The sequence below is a fragment of the Betta splendens genome, chromosome 5 (assembly GCF_900634795.4).
Source record: "Betta splendens chromosome 5, fBetSpl5.4, whole genome shotgun sequence".
Taxonomy (NCBI): Eukaryota; Metazoa; Chordata; class Actinopteri; order Anabantiformes; family Osphronemidae; genus Betta; species Betta splendens.
In genome coordinates this window covers 12,127,361-12,147,533 of record NC_040885.2, presented here as the reverse complement: position 1 = coordinate 12,147,533, position 20,173 = coordinate 12,127,361, and the positions used below count along the sequence as shown (strand labels likewise).

The 20,173-nt window shown below is 47.8% G+C and overlaps 2 protein-coding genes across 12 annotated transcripts in view; one reads left to right on the top strand and one right to left on the bottom strand.

Moving 5' to 3' along the window:
- cadpsb (Ca2+-dependent activator protein for secretion b) overlaps nucleotides 1–9,489 on the bottom strand; it is a 45,184-nt gene extending 35,695 nt beyond the window's left edge. For 5 of the 11 annotated variants that reach the window (XM_029150721.3, XM_055509310.1, XM_029150726.3 and 2 more), the window contains exon 1: nucleotides 8,887–9,487. In XM_029150721.3, coding sequence (XP_029006554.1) covers nucleotides 8,887–9,219 — 333 coding nt within the window. In that variant the 5' untranslated portion in view covers nucleotides 9,220–9,487. Of the gene's footprint in view, nucleotides 1–8,886 lie in introns of all 11 variants that reach the window. The other 6 variants (XM_055509314.1, XM_029150733.3, XM_055509315.1 and 3 more) reach the window with 3 other exon arrangements.
- A 6,518-nt stretch (nucleotides 9,490–16,007) lies between these two features.
- On the top strand, nucleotides 16,008–19,848 carry synprb (synaptoporin b). The gene is made up of 5 exons (XM_029152192.3): nucleotides 16,008–16,105; nucleotides 16,633–16,757; nucleotides 18,274–18,472; nucleotides 18,565–18,756; nucleotides 18,847–19,848. Exons 1-5 carry the CDS (start codon nucleotides 16,082–16,084, stop codon nucleotides 19,183–19,185), a joined length of 879 nt encoding a protein of 292 aa, XP_029008025.1. The 5' UTR covers nucleotides 16,008–16,081; the 3' UTR covers nucleotides 19,186–19,848.
- The last annotated feature ends 325 nt before the right edge of the window (nucleotides 19,849–20,173 follow it).

Genomic DNA, 20,173 nt, shown 5'->3' with positions numbered 1-20,173 from the left:
TACATTGCAAGTGACAGACTTCGGTGTAGGAGTGAGATGGAGAAGTACCACATATTATGTGCCTGTGAGCGCCATCAGCGCCATCTGTGTGCCCGTCATGCCTACCCCGGCCCCCCTTATACACTTAAAAACATGGCAGCATAACATTTTACAACTAAAAAGATGATAAATGGCTTAATAATGTTGCACCACAAGTTGACAACGAGGTGACGGCTCCAATGTTTTCAATAATAAAAACACAAACTCAGAACACGCATTACTTCAAGACATGTGTTCTGTTTCAGCCGATTTACGATTCCTGCAGCGGAGTGAATCCCAGGGTGATATATCCCCTAATGTGCCAACATAAAAGAGCCACTTACAACACATAACAGCACATCAACAGCATCAGAGATCAATAAAGCATAAAGGTTTCAGGTTTATTCATCTCTGCCACAGCTACAGTAGGCGTACGGTTAAGGACGAAGTGTGGACCGTCCGCGCCATATTGGTTAAGGAACATCCCGAGGCCAGAAATGGTAATATTAACAACCGTATGCAAATGAGCTGGGTCCACGGGGACACGCGGAGGCTCAGGTCAACATACTCAGCTTTGGTTGCATGTAAATTTGTGAACGCGAGTATAATGACATGCAGCAGTGTTTATTCTGGATTTTTATGACTAAATATAGATAAGGTAATAGATTAAGTTTAATGACAAGGTCTCCACCAGACAGAATAACAACTATTAATGAGACTTTCTTTTGGGCTTGTATTTCTGAAATGAAATATTCATAAATGAAGTAATAAACATTTTAATTAACATGAATAAATGCAAAAAGTGCATGTTGATGAAATACAGTCAACTCAAATAGAGGGAAAGAAATAACACAACATGAGAGAGGGGTCTGAATAACGCGGAACATAAAGAGTTGTGGACACGAGCTGGGGCTTCTGCTGAAGGGCCTATGAAAAGACTTGAACCAGGCCGAGAGAAAATGTTTCGAGGTTAAGCATGCATTTGATTCTCGACCTGAGGTTGGACAAACTAGTAACTAGTACCTAGTAGTAGTAGTAGTAACTAGTACACACAAGCAGCTTTCCTGTCTTTTTTGGAATAACTACAGTATGAATTCACTAGTGCCTGAAAGCTTGTGTCATTTTGATTTTACACCGACGTACACAGCACTAAAGCGGGCGAAACGTGTCCATGGCTTCACAAACGCACGGCTCAGCTGCATAACGTATTTATGACTCTGGGCTCTGCGTGGCCTGTCTTTCATTGCTGATTGGACGACTGCGCTGATTAGAAACGAGTTGATGGATGAGGAAAACGCCTGTATTTTCAGCTGCATTTCCAGACTCCCAGGTCGCACTTTTCTGCTTCGCTGGTATCGATTCTCTCTCTGTGGCTCTTATCAAGATTGCAGTGTTACACCGTGATTCATTGGTTTGCAATGAAGTAGGCAGTGACATTAATCACCCTTCACATATCAGTACAGGAGCGACGCAAGCTGCATCAGCTGCATGTACAGTAGCTTCATTACAGTTCAAAATGACTATGGATTAAGAGTTTGACCATTATTTGATTAATGGAATAATAATAATTAGGACTCTAATTAAAAACAGGCTTCATGAAAACATGCTCTCTGCAGACTACGGCTGGAGCAGTGCATGTACAATATAGGAGCATTGCAGCTCCAGCTAATTTTAATTTCAAAATACTTTCTCTGTATTAAAGCTAGTTGAGCCTTAAACGAAGATTAAGCCTCGACAGGCACACATCTTATAAAATATAAGCTTCTTTTGGTGATGTTCCAGCGGACCAAAAAAGAATGTTCATGCATATCAACTGATGACTAAGATGTCAAATATAGGCAACTTGCTTATTTTATAGAATGTTCTGAGCTGTCTATCACTTACCAATAAAACGCGGAGTGACAGCAAGAACTGTTACATAAGACACGTGGAAGTTGATGAGTGTTTAGGGCAGTGGCCAGGATTATAATAAGATTAACATGAACGTTAAATCAAAGCCTCACCCACACGGTCGGGGACAGGAACGCAGTGGGAACGCGGCAAATCCTGAGTCTGCTTTATTTAGTGCTTATTTTAAAAGTAAAACGTGTTTAAATGGGCCTAGAAAATGTAAACGAGTCGTTTTACCTGTAAAACGGAAATAAACCCGTCCAGTGTTCTTTAAACTATGGTCTGCGGAGCAGAGACATTGAACGTGTCATATGTTCAATACCACGTTTTCTAAAGCCTTTGATCTTTTCCTCAGCTGATTGCTCAGCTTTGTTCGGTTTTGTCTCTGAGTGAAGCAGCGAGAGAGAAACGGAAGCAGGTCAAGAGGATTTGGAAAAGCACTTTGAGTATTATATGAACTATGTCGTACGGTTTACCTCCACGTGTTTACAACGAAATGAAGACTATGTCAAAATAACAGCAGGACGCACAGCACCTGTAATACACCATAATTATAAGTAATGATTAGGATTCTTATATTTGTCTCTGGAACAGCTCAGGCACAAGATACATGTGGTTGCAGCGCTGTGATGAGTGGTGTAATTAGCTAATTGAATGCAGCATATACTCAGGCTACTGCACTAAAGCCTCTGCTGTGCTGACTCACACTCCGGCTCCATCTAGAAGTTATGCAACGCAAAAAGAGGAAAGTTAAATTAACATGTTTGCCAAAATTAAATCCCGGCAAATAAGACGTGGGCGGCGGCGGCGGACGCATTAGCAGCTCATTGAGAAAACGAACCCCGGGACCTGGTCGGCGCGCGGCGAGGCCTCCTCCTGGCGGCACGTGGAGGCCGCTCTGCGTCCGCGACGCCGAGAGTGCAGCGACGCCGATGTGCCATCTGTTGGTTCGCAGCAAACACAGCCTTGCGGAAGCCTCTCGCTAGACAAAGCACACTTTTATTCGTGTTGCGGATGACACCGCCGGCCCACATCTGAGTAAACAGCAAACACGAGCGCGGGCGCGGGAGCGCGAGCGGGCGCCGCGCGACAGCTGCGCCGAATCCACCTGCAAACACAGGGACACCGGCGACTGCGGTCACGCGACCGCAATTAGAGCTTGACACGCGCACGAACCGCTATCCCCGAGCAGACACGAGCGCGCGCGTCCGTCCCGAGGACACGCACGGCCCGCGCTAGCTTAGCAAGCACAAACAGCCAGGTGAATGCACCACGCGCTGCGCTGCCGTCGCGCGCGTGCGCTGATACGCTGCACGGACCGCTGTGCGCATCCAGCTTTTCCCCTTCTCGTTACGCTCATCCATCATCACCATCGGCTCATTGGCAGAATGCGTGCGTTTCAGCTGTCTCATCGCTATGCTCATTTATTTACTGTGCAGAAAACTCGCTCTTAGCGTAATATTACATATCTGTACGGACGCGGACAAGTAATATTTCATAACGGCCGAGTGCAGCCGTAAACTTCTTTCTTTCCCTTTTAACTTATATTACATGACAAATACTCCTGCGAATCCCGTTGATGTTCCTACTAAATTATTGATGATGCACCATGAAGATTTTATAAGCACTGCAAATCATATTTTAGTGAGTAATTTGTCTGGTGCCAGCTGCCAGTGTGAGCTTTGCACACTCAACATGCAAACATCTTCAAATAATAATATATGAATAAGGAATTTCTCCCTTAAACTTCTTTGGTGGTGATTTGAGTGTTGTGTGCTTGTCAGAGTTTCATTACTTTCTATGTCCATGTGCTTTGTGCTGATAAATGACTATTGTTCTGCAGAGGAAGTGTTAATCATGACTGGCTGGATAGAAACAGATATCAAATATGTGATTTAATAAATATTAATAATGTGCCAATTATTCCAGGCATTTTACGAACAGATGTGGGATTTCATAACCAAAGGACGATCATGTTTCCGTGAAGTTTACAACATTCCAACCTTTTCTTCGGGTGCTGAAATGAAGTTGCCACTGTGTGGAGGTCTGACAACAGTATTAGAAGGCCACGCTTGAACGGCAGCATCATTAAGAGCTGCTGTTTTCATCTCCACCTGAACAGAAAAAGGCTTTTAATCCCGCTCTGCCACCGTGCTACGTGCTACGTGCTACATGCTACGCGCTGCTTTGCTCCACAGCCAGGAGCAGGTTAGTGACTCTGCTCATTGCATTACTCTCCACCCCGTGAATCACTTCAGACCCGCATCCCGTCACTTAGTGGGACTCCCTCCCTCTCTCCCTCTCTCCCGTCAGACTCATGGCCGTGTGCTAATGGTCTGTGCGCGTGAAGCCCATCATCTCAGATATTTCTGGGCCAGCGTATTAGCGAGGCCCGATGCTCAGTGACGTCTGAACGCGGCGAACACGAGCACCCGCACGTGTCCGTGAGCAACGATTTGCACTGGACACATATTCAGATTGAGCGTTTCGCAGGAGAATTACTGTACTGCTGACAATGGAGGAGGCGTCGTCCTGACGTGGAGCCTCACGGCTGCTGTTTGCGTTCCTTATGCCTCAGCGAGAGTGACAGAGACGGAGGGAAAGAGCTTTACCAGAGGATTCCAATAACGATCCCGCTACAGCTCCCACCTCGTCTTCCTTCGTTAATGTGGAAAATTACCACGACTAATTTCTCTCAGTCGCTCTCCATTTAGTCTTTTCTCACCATTCCCAGCGTGATCCTCCCTCAGTAGCAGCGTTTAATGCGCTTCGACGTAGCAGGACAAACACATTCATTTGCCTTTTATGACCATCATGTAAATATTTTTTTAGCTGTAGTGTTAATGTCAACATCTGGCAGGAACTAAACTCTTGTTTCCTTCCAACGCAAAGCGACGGTTCGACGCTGTGGCAGCATTTTAATGACAACAAAAACAATTAGTTGATTAATCCATTAGTCGATTGACTGGAAATTGGCAACAGTTTGGAGAATCCATTGACTGGTAATGTTTGTCAGCTCCTTCTCAGCCTTACGTAACAATAATGTGAATAGTGTCGAAGCAGATTTGCCTCCTGAGACTGTGTGAGGGATATGAAAAATAAAAACAATCATTAGCTGCTCCTAATTCTTATTTGCATAGGATTCATCAGAATGATAATAACCACTGTCGGATCAAAGCGACAGTCAAACTGCATCACGTTGCAAAAGTCCACTTTCCATAAAGCAGCTTCAACTTTTCCGTTTGTTTTTCTGCGTAGGACTAATGTGCACTGTGGGCAGCGGGGATTATATCTCACACAACAATTAAAAGAAGACTGACAGGAGCCCTGCAGATTAATCTGTCTCAGTCCATGCGTGAAACATGACAGGCACAACTCCCACAATTCTGCTTCACGTCCAGACACTGTGTCCTTCAAACAAAATGGGATATTTATACATTGTGCCATGGGGATTAAGGCTAAAAGCGAAACGCACGGTCCAAGCAAATGAAAATGCTCTGGACAGGAGTCCAGATTACACAGGCTTTGTACGGACACAGCTTCCACTGTGAAAAAAGGAGTACAGCGTGTATCTGACAAAGAGATCTCATCACGTGTCCCGCACATAAAAGTTTGCCTCTTATAAGAAATAATCCGTTTCACAGCGACGTCTCCACGTTTAAAATCCTCTAGATGAACTAGCCGTAGCATTTGTGGATTGTTGAAACAGCTGCTGTGCATCTGGACATGCAGTGTATGATCCTGCGCGTCGGTATTGTAACACACAGGATGGTTCCCCCCTGGTTGCAGACAGGAGCCGTGTTTCATTTGTGGAGCTGTGATCCGGTACACGTGGCGGGTGAGGGGGTCCGCGCCCGCTGCTTCTCAGCTGTCGCTGCCTCCGCTCGCCGCCGATGAACACCTTCACGCCTCAGTCCGAGCGTTTGCTACTGTAGAACGCGCTGCAGTGCTTCGGCGGGAGAGCGGCGTTTGTCAGATGCTGATTGACGTGTTTTATTGTTAACTCGGAGCTCGACTACAAAAAGAAAACGACTGTGGAGCTTCTTTAATTTTCAAAGCGTGCCTTTTTTAAGGCCGAACGCCGTTTAAAGATCTTACATAATAATGCAAATGTTTCCCTCCAGCTCTTCTGCTGGCACACGCGCTTGTCCACATGAAACGGTTGCTTCATCAACGCAGCCAGAGCAGGTAAACCAGGTAAAAAAGGTTTGAATCAGTTTCATTTCACTTGTGCATCGGCAGCATATAAGAATGTATCTGCCATCATCAGCTCAAATTCACACTTGCGTGAGTTATTGTGCATATTCAACCACTGAGGCTGGATTCAGATATGTGATATCTCACTCGCTCCTCCAAGGACTTAATGCTCACGCCCTCACAATCAAACGATTACCTTATTTATGTTTTAATTTACATCGTCCTTGAAAAATGTTTTATTTGACCATCACTAACAACTTCTTTTCTCTTCTCCAAATGTTGCCGTTAAATGCAATATGTTCTAATTATCATCTACAATAATTCACACAGGATCATTATTATGGAGTGATGCACAGTGCATGTAAAACAAGTCCTTTGCTCAAATCAGCACAAAACACCCAGAAGAGGTAAACTTCATCCAAGTTTCCCTGATTTGCATTTTGCTCTACTTCTCATTCATGTCACAAAACCTGCTGCACAATTTACTGCTTCTCCTCTCCGAGTATCAACAGCAGAGTGTGTAGCATTAAAATGCTGAGCCAAGATGCATGCTATTAGAGAAAGCTGCTGGCAGATGAGTTTATTGGGTCAGATTATCTTTGGAGCATCATACTTTGTAATTGAAAAGAAAGAGTGTCGAACCGAGCTGCAAGTCAGCTCTAAAGGAACCAGACAGTGGTGAAATGAGAAGCACATGAGCTTCAATTATCAGATGCCTGATGCTGTATGGATTTCACTTATGATTGAAAAATGCATCATGTGAGTCAAGTCTGTTAGCATGCTAACACTGACTTATTGTGAAGCTGCTGGTGACATAGTATTATTTAGAAGCCACTTTGCTGTAACCCCATTGTGCCGTTGAAAAAACGCGTGGCATCAGTCGAACGTCAACCACCGGCCCATTGTGTCACCCTTTCACAAGGTTATAGCACCACATTTCAGCAGCAGGGGTGCAGCTCGCGTGCGCTGCAGCCGGGCCTGCTCCGCTGCGATTGCCCATCGCTGCTGTTCGTGTGCCAGAGCTTCTAATAACGGATTATCAGGGAGCTGCTCCACATGTTTCGTCCAAGTCGCTAAGTCTTTTTATTACGGATATTACTTCATCATACTTCTGTGGCTAATCTAAAACGGTCACGTGGACGCATTAGACAGTGTATCCGTGCTCACGTTGCTCATGAATGATAGGAATCTGCTGACGTATTACGCCAGTGTTGAATATCCCTTCTCCCCGGGACCGACTGATGACTGAATGGGAGTGAAATGATGATTCTGAACGACGCCACTGGATCATCTCACGCTTCAGTGTTCAATGTTGGTAAATATTTTAGTGTAATTAATCATCCTAACCAATTGAATAAGGTTAAAAACATTCCATTGTTGCCAATTAATTTGGCCAAAGAAGAAAATATGTTCCCGACGGGGATGGTTTAAGCCAAAAGATAAAAATTTGGAGCAGATCTGAGTCTAGTGGCAGAATGTAGGCAGACGTACATGCTCTGACAACAAGCATTGGATTGTTTGTCTAGATATTCTCTCAGCCACAGCAGGGTTTTGTGGCTGTCTGTGCTATAAAAGTGCTTTAGCCCATCAGTAACCTACACTGAATGGAGCCACGAGCAAACAAGTGCGGCGCATGGAAGCGCTGCGGTTCATGCCTCCCACATGCGCGTCTGCATGAGTCAGCAGAAAATCCAGGCCATATGGCTGAAACCCGTGTCCTGAAGACGAGGGATTATCTGCAGGTTCAACAGAAACGCAGGCGCGCGCAGCCCCGGCCGAATCCGCCTCCTGCAGGACCCCAGAATCCAACTGCTTAGTGCAGGGAGCAGGAAACGGCGTCATCGAGCCATGTGCCGATCAGAGTTTTCACAATGTAAAGGCAGCTCCACACCAGATACGGTCACTGATCATAACACGTGTATTCAGGATGCAACCAACACCACAGTAGATGCTCGGTTTCTGTTGTGACACCCACAAGCGCATATCAAGGACAGTGAACTGGGCCTTTGTGGAGCCGGGCCCGCGCACGGTGACTTTGACGGTGAGGACATCGTGACCCAAAACTGGCACCGGCGTCAGCGGACGACCACATCCTGTGGAGCCGTGATGTGGTGGCGTACTGTACATGCTACAGTCATTTACTGTAACCCTCAGAGAGGAGGCGGGCGCATATGCATGAGAAAGACTACACCTCCTCCAGAGGTGTGAGCCTAAAGTCACCTTGGAAGGCCAAATTAATGGGATAAGTGATGGCGCGAAGGGCTCGCTATTGACAGATGGGACGTATAGTGGCATACAGCTGCATCCCTGAAGGATATGAGGACTCTGGTGAGACGTAAGTGAGCCGGGACGATGTCGCCGTCCTCTCTTCCAAATCCCCCTCCACCATTTCCTGAACGCCCTTTCTCTTAATGGGCTTGCTGGGATTGATCCCGTTCGTGAGCGTGTGCGTGGAGCAACACGCGGACTGCACTCGGGCTGCAGCTCTGCGGTACCATGTGCCCGTGCCACCGTCCGGAGCCGGAAGCCTCTGTGTGCTGCCGTCGCGCTCCGAAGGGTTTCAACGATCCGCCACGTTAAAACAAACAAACAAGCAGCGGTTTCACTGGGACTGTGCTGAATCCACGCGCTATCGGACAGGCCCGTGGACCAAATCGCGCCCCCCCCCCTCCTCCACCCCCTGTGCTCTATAGCTTATGTAGGTCATCAATGACAACATCTGCGGTTTGAACGGACCCCTTTCGCCAGGCAGCGCGTGCTGATTAGCCGCTTCCTCCCTACCTTCTGCTGTCGCCGTGCCATGTCCGTGGGCTGCTTGGCGTTGAACGGGTACGCGACGCATCGCATCACAAAAACGTACAGCTGCAGCTTCTTTTTACGGTCTTCCTCCTCGCGCTGCAGCTTCTCCAGGTCCTCCTTCTCCTCGCTAGCGGCCGACGGGCTCGGGCTGGTGGGGCGCGCGCTGCTGCGGCTGCTGCTCGGCGCTAGTCCGCCGGAGCTCTCGCTGGTCCGGCTCGGGGAGATGCGGGATCCGGCCTGGGGGGCCGTCGCCTCCTTGCTTTCCTCCTCCACTATCCCGTCAGATTCCTCCTCGCTGGACGACGGATCGAGCATCTTGCCCTAGAGTGGTCGCGTCCTCGCGGATTTCCTAACCTGCTCAGTGGGGGGTCTTCGGTGTGCCCTCGGCGACGGCGGCCCCCGCTTCGTACCCGTGCCTTTGTAGTGTAAATTGTGGCCGAAGTGAGGAGCGGGTGAGGCCCTGATTGCACTCGTTGGCTGGGAGATGTCAGCAGTAGCAGCGGTGTGGAAGAGGCTTAGTCTGCTTCACACTGAGCACCCTCCGCCTGCGCCGAGCTCTCGTCGATGCTTACGTATTTTCGGCATTTTATTGGCCAGTCACTGCTGCGGATGTTAGAGGGGGAGGTGAGAAGGAAGCGGAGGGGAGGGGCAGGGGGAGTGTAGTGTAGTGCGCGGATGAAGGGAAGGAGAGTGGCTCTTTTCTCGGTGAAAGCGGGCGACGGCCTCTCCCTGCGTGGCGGGCGTGGACGGGGGCGCGGGGAGCTGGCCGTGGTGCTGAACGCGGCACGAGCCCGGGGCAGCGGAGGACGCGCCGCTCCTCTGCGACGAGCTCGCGGCCACCTTCTGCAGTTTTACACCTAAGATGGCTGCCACTGGCTCTCGGCGATATTGTCACCGAAATGGGGATGATTGTTCGTTTCATGGGCCGCGCTCGAGATGCAGAGCAGCAGGTGTAAAAATCCCAGAATGGTGCCTGGGCCGCCCCGTGTCGCGGAGGGCGGGGTGACCATAAACACTCGGCTGCTCGCGCCCGTCGAGAAATTGATTGTTGCAGCATGTGCTGGTATCTTTTGTCAGGATCACGCTGCAGTCACACAAGCTTTTTATCTAGTGAATTCATTAGTCTAGTTCAACAGAATCGCGGTGAATTGGTTTTACAGACAGCTTGTGTATAATGTTTTAAAACATTATCCACGTATTCTCTGACTAACTGTTATAATTTAATGTAATAATAGTGTCTTTAATAGTCACAGCCTTTCGTACTTGGTGGATGTGCCACCACTTGTGTAAACATCAATTCTTTTGACCCAACACAAGCAGCTTATAGGCCTTAACAAGATTTAAGTAGATCTAAAAATAAACCAACGAAGTCCTGGTGTCTGGATATGAGTTTATATTCATGTGTTGATGGGGAGATGAGCACGAAGGCAATAAATCTGTGCAAATGTGCTGTTTTAAACTTTACTCCATCAAATACTGCGGCTGTGGCCCTTTTGAAGGCGAGAGCAGGATCGCAGACCCGTCACGCCACAATCATAAGCCATTACCGCTGAGCTGAGAGAACCGTGTCACCCCTCTGACCTTGCATTGTGGTCTCCTCCCCCACCCTCATGCTTCATGTAGTACCAGAATACCCATGACAGTCTTTATAGTGTGAGCTCAGCATGCACACAGGATGAGCGAGCCTGCGTGCATCGCCTCGGAGATTTAATTGGATCGAGCAGCTGGGCCGGCCGACTCCTGCTCCAGATGTTCCCCATGCGTCTGACCAGCACATTCCCTGCAGGTAGCCATGTTTTCAAGGACTCCTGTCTCCAGTTCCGAGGCTCCTGTTGCCTTTGGTTTGCCATTTAAACCCCCTTGAGTTCTGGCTGCGTGGGCCCCCAGCGGGACGTTTGCCTGCGTTCCCCGCTGTCCCCGGCCTGTTACGTCCTCTGCGTCCGTATGGGCGCGGCAGTGAGTGGACTGAAGCCCTTCTTCTCTGTGACTGCTCGCTGCCTTGGAGCAGTGGCACCAACCTCAGCAGCAGAACTCTTCAAACCTTTTAAACATTAATAATTGAGCGGTGTTCTCCGCCGTGCTCCTCCGCTCCAACTAGAGTGTGTACACATTAAATGTTGATGCTCTTTACGGTTCCACGGCACAAAGGCCACTGTGCAGATGGTGGAGATTTGTCGTACAACAACGCTTTCATTTTTGTTTGTGCTTTGAGGAGGGAAACTCGGCGACTGCATCGCCGTGTTGTACAGTTCGGCCGAGAAAAAAGGTAATGAAGTTAAGAAGAGCCGACCTGCTGTTTCAGAGCTCTTTATCGTAACCTACAGTCATTAGTGGCCAATTTAACCAGTTTGATGCTTGAATGTGCATCTTCTGAAGCCTCCGCTGGCTTCTTTGTTGTGGCTGGAAAACTAAAGCACTCCCTGTAGTTCAAGGGTCTAGAGAGATGGGTAATAAAAATCTATGGTGACATAATGACCCTGTGATGTCATTCATTATTTATTGATTAGTCACTTATGCATAATGTATAAATTTATGCTCTATAAATACACTAAATATAATGAAGATACAATTATTTACTCAGCTGCCTTTTCCAAGATCCAGATGTGTGTGAGCTGCTGTGTTTAGGCAGGTTAGTGTGGAGTCCCGTCAGTCCAGGACCGTGTGGGTCGGTACAGGTTCTCTGTTTAGCCACTTGAGCACCTAAAGGCAGGTTTTGTGAGCAACACTTGTCAAACAAAACAGAGAACTGTCACAACAACAGGCTCTGACATGAATTCTCAGCTGAAGCACAGGTTAGTGAAGGCTGTGTCTGCTTGTGGAGACACTTCACCCAATATTCACCTAGGATCAACAGAGATGGGATGAATCGGTTGAACTTCCCTTGACCCGACCCTAGATATGTATTATTAATTGTACTGGGACCTGCCTGACTTCATCATCACACTCGATGCCACTCAGACTGTCTTCCTAGCAGCTGTTTTGTCAATCATTCTGTCTCTGAGTGCTTTTTTGCATTGAAATGTTTAAAAAAAGAAGTAGGAAACCCAAAGGGAGGTCAAAGAAAGCGTAACAACCAAACAAATAGATCCAGTAAAGGCAAAGCTTGTGTCTCCTGCTCTGAAATGTGACTGTGTGTGGCTGATTGGGCCTAACACACCATTGTGTGTCCGTCTTCAGAGATTTGACACGCCGGACGGAGCGGAAACATCACAGTTTACCTGAGTGATTACATATTGATGCCGTTCCCTCCTTTCTATACTGTACATGTTACTGTAAGTACATACACGTGTAATTTATTCACTCTGAGCAGAAGACGATCGGTGGGAAACAAATACAGAAAATGATTCAGCTGCAGGAGCTGCTGGTTCTGCCTTCACTTACCAGCAATAATCTATAAGTTCAACTGCACACACACACACACACACACACACACACACACACACACACACACACACACACACACACACACACACACACACACACACACAGGCTCAAAGCGTCTGTGCCGTTAACTGAGGAGCTCTTTGAAATATTTAAATGCTGGGAGCGTTTTTAATGTGAGATTGATGGAATAGGGTCAGTGTCAGCGCGCAGCTAGTTTAGTCCTCTCAGAGAGGGTTTCACACCCAGCAAATACTGTAGGATGACGCGCAGCATTCTCACCAGGAACATGTTTACACCGCAAATGACAGACATTCGGCTTTTTTTTTTTCATGTGAAATGGACTGTGTGGGTTACGCAGGGGTGAAGTTTCGAACTGAGATGGGCACTAATTGGCTTTTGGAGCAAAGACAAGCCCATTTTAACCAAATCACCAATCTGCACAAATCCTTTTATGTAACACAGTCTTCCGTTTTTTTTCCAAGGGTAAAAATAGAAAAATGTAATTTTAATATTTCCATGCTCCCTCTTTGACATTAATCTTGCAGTGGATTTGAAGTGGCATCCCAGCAGGTCTGTGAGAACACAGTTCAGTCTTCTCTGTTTCATCTGTTTTGTTTCACGTCCCATAATGTGGAAATACAGTACATTGGTTCTTACTGAGAACAGCTTTTTAGTTCCTCGAGGTTAGAATGATTCATTTCTTTACTTTACAACAAACAAAACCCTGTCAGTTCACTTTTACAGATTTTTTGATAGTAGACAGATGAGGGACACGCGCCAGGAGCAACTAATGACCATTTTTCAAACAAACAAATACATGTTTAACCTTAGTGGGTTTGATTCTTCGCCTTATTCAGATTTAACATGGCCCATAAACAGGAAACACATCCACGCTGGGTTTGTTCTGTGTTCTGCTCAGTGACAGGTAGAGAGGCCTCACAAAAAACTGCCAGATTTGTGCTGGTCTCTTCCTCCCACAGTTTTCAGGGTAGAGATGATGCCAAAAAAAGACTCATTAATAATGCAGCAAGAGGCTGGAACCTCACCATTTTAACATGACGAGGAGAAAAAAAAAACCCAACCCAGAGCCGTTGGAGCGGCGCCGGGCTCCTCATCAGCGGAACCGCGTCGCTGGAGCAACAATAGATGAGCTGAGTTGTGTTCAGCTTATCATACATGCAGCAGACACATTTTGGGAGACAGACGAGAGCTCAAATGCAGCGAGAGAGGAAGAGGCGCTCGTCACTGCGGCGCCGCGCGTTCATCAGCCAGCGCGGTGAAATACTGCCCTCTGCTGGCTGAACGCCGCACCTTCCACAATATACAGCGTCAACCCTATCCTCATACAGCACGTCTGCTGAAGACGCCTGTCCACGTGCGTGTACTGCCTAAACGAAGCTGCAACTCAGCTATGGGTAATATTACAATAATATATGTAACAAGCTGTATGTTTTAACCTCCAAAGCTGCTGCTTTGAACTTGCAGCCCCTTGAACCTGTAACAAGGCGTGATGCCGCCCGACGCGTCTGATTCCCGCTGAGGCTGCACAACGTTCCAGTTCACAGCTGTGCACATTTAAATCAGCTTTTCTACATCTCCGCCGCTCCGCCGCCTTCGCTGAAACGCCGAGCTGCGTGCGCGCCTCGAAACTGGCTTCAGACGTGATTACAGGGGAAACGTGTGACTCATATATAACCAAATAAGATGAGGCCCTTTTTACTGGCAGCCGCCGCTTTATGAGAGAGGCATTAGAGGGACTGGTGACGTCTGTGTGCAGCTTCACACAGCACTGGAGAATAAACTGAGGCTCTGCTCAAAGCTTCACTAACTCTGGCACAGACCCCTTCTGTCTGTCTGTCTGTCTGTCTGTCTGTCTGTCTGTCTGTCTGTCTGTCTGTCTGTCCGTCCGTCCGTCCGTCCGTCCGTCCGTCCGTCTGTCTGTCTGTCTGCCTGCCTGCCTCTCTGCCTCCTTGTCTGTCTGTCTGTCTGTCTGTCTGTCTGTCTGTCTGTCTGTCTGTCTGTCTGTCTGTCTGTCCATTCATTCTGTATGTCTGTCTGTCTGTCTTCTTACCTGCCTGCCTGCCTGCCTGCCTGCCTGCCTGTCTGTCTGCCTGTCTGTCTGTCTACCTGCCTGCCTGCCTGCCTGCCTGCCTGCCTGCCTGTCTGTCTGTCTGTCTGTCTGTCTGTCTGTCTGTCTGTCTGTCTGTCTGCCTTCTTACCTGTCTGTCTGTCTACCTGCCTGCCTGCCTGCCTGCCTGCCTGCCTGCCTGCCTGCCTGCCTGCCTGCCTGTCTGTCTGTCTGTCTGTCTGCCTTCTTACCTGTCTGTCTGTCTGCCTGCCTGCCTGCCTGTCTGTCTGTCTGTCTGTCTGTCTGTCTGTCTGCCTGCCTGCCTGCCTGCCTGTCTGTCTGCCTGTCTGTCTGTCTGTCTGCCTGCCTGCCTGCCTGCCTGCCTGTCTGCCTGCCTGTCTGTCTGTCTGTCTGTCTGCCTTCTTACCTGTCTGTCTGTCTGCCTGCCTGCCTGCCTGTCTGTCTGTCTGTCTGTCTGTCTGTCTGTCTGCCTGCCTTCCTGCCTGCATGTCTGTTTGTGCTGATGGAAAACAAACTGTGATCTGTCACTCTATAGTTAACTGCTCAGTACGTCTCGTGCTGTTCTTCATGTTATGATCAACAATTCTGTGGCACATTTATTCCTGCATGTATCCTGGTAACAACTGTATAATGGCTGTCATTGATATTTTCCATTTATAGCCTCGCAGCTCAGAATGAAACGGCTTCTAGCGTTAACTTCACCTAAGCAGTGGCGGGAGGTCGTAGACCTCTGTCTGCGCTACAATTAGAAGTGTTAATGGCGCGATTAAGCTTAATTCAATTAATCATAGCATTTTATACACAGTACAGTACCTTTTAGATTAGATATCTAATCTTTCACTTCACTACCTCAAAACACTGAACTCTTATTTTCTTATTGTTCTTCTGTCTGTATGAAAATGAATTCTTTCCCCGTCAAAGTCAGTCATGGGCAGTGTCGCGTTTTACACCCTATTAATAATAATACTTTCTTCTCTGCAGTGCTCACAACCGTGAGCACATCCTTAATGGAGAATCTGTACTGAGGATGTGTGACCAAAAGAGGTCAGCAGCAGGCTTTCAGCAGGCTAATCAACAACGGCTCACGAGGAACAACGTGGAAACAGAGCAGCGAGTGTGTGACGGCTGCAGACACACACAGACAAACATACACCGACACGCTGAGCATCCTTCAGTGAGACGCCTGCACACATGCTCCGTTAGTGTGATATGAATAAGATGCCGTTACATATAAATGATTGGAGAATCACTGCAGCAGCACATTTCTGCTTAAGTTACTGAAATGGCCCGTCGTAAAGAGCTGCACTCAGCAGGACCCCTTTAAACAGCAGTGAGATGCTCAGAGCTGAGGTGACGAAGACACGCTCGTCCATGAAGACGCAGCTCGTCCAATGCAGCACCGTCTACGCAATTTCACCTGAGACCACAGAGTCAGGGAAATATTCAAGGTGATGAACATCCTGATGCTTGTTTGGCCTTCTGCTCATGAAAGTATTTTTATGAAACTACGAGTTGATTAAACGCGTGCTGGGAGTCGTGGAGCATCTCAGACTCCTCCTTTGGGAAGGCGCCTCGTGCCCACAGACCCCCCCCCCCCCCCCCCTGCTGCCAGAGTCCCTCTGCTCTGCTTCCTGTCTCCATCAGTGGCGTTCCAGGAGCCGGCGACACTGTGTGGAGCGGGACGTGATCTCTGTGGGGTTTTAAATGTGTATGGTCATATTTGCTCCGGTAAGTTGTGTGTCTCTGGCGTCCGTCTTCTGCTTTGAAGTCGTAACGAATTCAGCTTCTATTCGCTGCACATCACAGTGCGTGAGTAACTACCTGAATTGTGGTGCTGATGCTTCTGATGTCTTCTGGTGTTCGCTAAGCGAGTGGTGCGGCATTAGTCTGGTTTGGCATCGCTGCAGTTTGGAGCATGTGGGAAAAAAGACTAAATTGAGTCAAATTTGCTGAATGAAGAGCCTGAAAGCGTCGCCGTCTCCAAATGGGAGCTCCCTGCACCGCTGTGGCCACCCTCCAGTGCTCACTTAGCAGCTCTGTTTGTTGTCTTCCGACCTTTTAATTATTCAGGTTTTGTTTTGAAACCAATTATAAATTTTAATAATCAGTCCCGTGATTTATTGATGCGTACACAAAACTACAGAGAGACACTTGCAGCACATGTAATCAATTACACAGATGCTGATCCAGTGACCAGATATTCAGGATGGTGAGACATCTATTACCGTTTTATGTTTGTTTGTGTGTGTTCACAGATTTTCGCCATCTGTGCTTTTGCAACATGTGGAGGCTACTCAGGCCGACTCCAGGTTAAAGTGGACTGTGCAGACAGGAGGCAGAGTAACCTCAGCATCAGCATCGACTTCGGGTATCCCTTCAGGTGAGGAGTGGGTAAATACAGTAATTTCAGCCCGGCCGTGCATTAGTGTATATATTTGCAGAAGGCAGTCAGATCCGGCAGCTCGGCTCCATCACACTGTCAGACCCGGCACACGGACCTTTCTTTCTAGAGTCTATTTAGGAGCAGGGAGCAGGAAGCGGAGCCAATTGAAGAGCCATCACCATCATTAGGCAAAATTGCATCTGAGGTCAAATCAATCAGGTCTTAACCTTGTAGCTCATTGGTACTTTATTACTACAGCTTAATTTACAGCAGTTACAACTGCTTAGTGGTGCGCTGTTAAAAGGATGAGCCACATACATGTACAGTAAACCACAGCCTCCGGGCTAAATGTTTAGTGCTTAGTTATATTTATTACAAGCAGATTTGATTAGGAGGTCCCCACAGTTTCTGGGGTGAGCGAGCGGCCGACTCCGTGCTTGAATTATGCCGTCATGTGGGTGATGATCAGCGTGGTGCTTGTGCACTCGCTGGCATTGTGTCGACCGCCCCCGTGCTCCATGTCTCGGAGCCCAGTGTCGGCCAAGTGTCTAATTAGCAGCTCAGCTGGCCCGGGATCAGCGGGGCCCGCTGCCGCCGTCCTGACAGGACGCGCTGCAGTCATTCTCCTCGCTTTGAACGTTTCGGACGCGAGCTCGCTTTCAGTGCAAACAAATAAGCAGTAAACGCACAGTAAACAGGGCCGTCGGCTGCGGCTGTCACACAATGACTAATGATGAGAACATATTTTTAGAAACGTCTGAACTCGGCAGGTTTTTTTTTTAGAAAAAATAAAAAAAAGAAACAGCACAGTTAAATTTATTCTTGACTTTTGTGCCTTCAGTCGCCTCGAGGGCCGCAGATCCTGCTTTTATTAACGGGGCCTGTGCAGCTGCTCCCAGATGTGCGCTGCACTTTGCTTTGGACGCGTTTGCCTCTGTTTGGCGTTGCTCAGTTCAGCGAGTGGGACTGTTTTCTGCCTGCTCCTCTTAAATCCGCTCCTGATTGTCTCTGACTTCACCCACAGTCCCGTCTCCTGTTATTCTGTGGAAATTTCCATAAATTGCTTTTATTCATTCAACCACCAGATGTCCTCAGACTTTCCAACCGTTCCTGGTCAAACTGTCCGTTAATATAAAGGAGTCTGTGCTCTGGTGCCTGTTGATCGTAACTAGGGATTTTACCCTTATTTTGCAGTTTGGAAGCCAATTTACATTACAGGTGTTGAGGTTTGCTTCCTACAGTAAAACAGCCATAATGCAAAAATGCCTGTTTTATTTCCACAGGATGCTTCATTAATCTTGTAGTAACTTCCCATTTGAACGTGACACTGTTCTCGTGGGAAGGTCATTTTCTTTCCTTTAGGTTTTTAATAATGCACCACTTGGTTTCTGGACGTTATTTCCCCTTTGTAGCCACAACCTTAATCACGAAAGTGCCCAAAGTCGCAGTGACTCTCCTCGAAGCACGTTAGATTTCCTTCCGCTGAGCGCGACCCCGTCTTTCGCTCTTCCAGGCTGCAGCAAGTGCATTTCCGTGCTCCTTTGTGTGAGGCCAGAAGGGAAGAGGTGCTTTTCCTGGACCAAGATGCGTCCGCCGCTGCTCAGTATTTTGTTTCCGTGGGCGTTTTCGCTTTCCTCTACTCCCTGCTGGCAACCGTCGTCTACGTCTTCTACCAGGACAAGTACCTGAGGAACAACAGGGGTCCGCTAGTGGTCAGTGAGTTCATAACCCGCCCTCTAATCTTGGTATAAAGCGCGATTCGATGTGCGACTTCATTCTCTCGCGTCTCCTTTCTGCTCTTCAGGATTTCCTCGTTACAATCATCTTCTCCATCATGTGGCTGGTCAGCAGCTGCTGTTGGGCCAAGGGTCTGTCTGACATCAAGTCAGCCACTAACCCGACACAGGTTCTGCTGCTCATCTCAGCCTGCAGAGCTCAAGAGAACAGGTGCACAGCGACCCAGGAGCCCCCGTGGTCCCGTCTCAACACGTCTGTGGTGCGTGATTATTCGGGACGCCAAGTTGAACGCGCGTCCCCACGCCGTACGTTAAACAGCCCACGCCTCCATCTGTTTCTCCGTCCGCAGGTGTTTGGCTTCGTGAACGTTGTCCTTTGGGGTGGAAACATTTGGTTCGTCTTCAAGGAGACAGGATGGTACAAGACGGGTCAGAGGTACCCGAACCGCAGCGCTTCGGGCAAACGCAACGGGATGCGACAGCGTCTCTACAGCGAGAGCAGCTTCGAGCAGCCGGAGGAGAGCGGCGCCGCCCACAGTCAGTGCAGGGAGGTCCAGAGGCAAGGCAGCGTGAAGCAAGGCAGCGGGAGCCTCGGCCTGCCCCAGACGTACCTGGGTAAACCGGGCCCTGGTGAGAGCGGGGCTCCACCGGCGTCGCGAGGGCCCATGATATTGGTCAATGAGATGTGATTTGTACCGTTGGGTGGTGAACGGAGTGAAAACGTGCCGTTGTCCAGCGTGGGGTGTTCTCATTCGTGCCCGCTCATCCGCTGCTGCGGCCGCGAAAAAGCCTGCACAAAGAGGCAGAATGTTCGTTATTGTAATTCATTAGCAATAACTGTGGTTGTAGCCCATGACATGACACACCTGTAGTTTACTGAATATGTGGAGGCACCTTGTTGTGGAGGATTGATTCAAATTAAATGATGATTTGCAAAAAGATACAGCAAAAAGACTGTAGTGACTTATCTCATTGATCTGAATATGACAGTATGTAACCATGTAGTTGAGCCTCAAATACTATATAATCTACTGATGAAATTACAACAATTAAAATATGTGTATGGAATATGATTAATAAAATGTAGCTAAATACCAAAACTCACAAATTATTATTATACTAAAATCAGCAACAGGGTTCACTGCCTATTAGTATGTCAGACTGACTTCACCTTTATTATTACACTGTACCATGTATAACTTATGAACAGTCATTTTCATGTCAGTGAGGTTTTGGTTCATCCAACGGCTGTGCTGTACTTCTGTATATTCATATTTGATTAGAGACTATATGATTTATTGCCTTTGCTTCTAGTTTCTTGGTCAACGTTTCTATTAAACGTACAACAATAATCCGTCGTATTTTAGTCTTATTGTCCAGATATTTCAGCACATTACAGCACGTCTGGGATTTCTGAACTCACTCGAAGAAAAGTCGTGGAGACCGATGAAATAAGAATCCAATGATAGAAATGACTAATAAATACTTGTTCTAGTAGAAACACCATCAAATGTTAAACATAATTTTTAAAACATTTCAGTTATAGTGGACTGGTTTCCTCTTCCACCAGAACAGAAAAATATTCAGTTTAACAAATATTTTATGTAACAACTTTGTTATCAGGACCTCTGCGTGCAGCTCCTGTCTGATCTAAGCAATTAGAACAAAGAGGCGACT

Coding starts and splice junctions, on each gene's coding strand:
- synprb (XM_029152192.3), top strand. CDS start 16,082: ATGTGTATGGTCATATTTGCTCCG. Junction 16,106..16,632: donor GTATGGTCATATTTGCTCCG/GTAAGTTGTGTG, acceptor GTGTGTTCACAG/ATTTTCGCCATCTGTGCTTT. Junction 16,758..18,273: donor GACTTCGGGTATCCCTTCAG/GTGAGGAGTGGG, acceptor TCGCTCTTCCAG/GCTGCAGCAAGTGCATTTCC.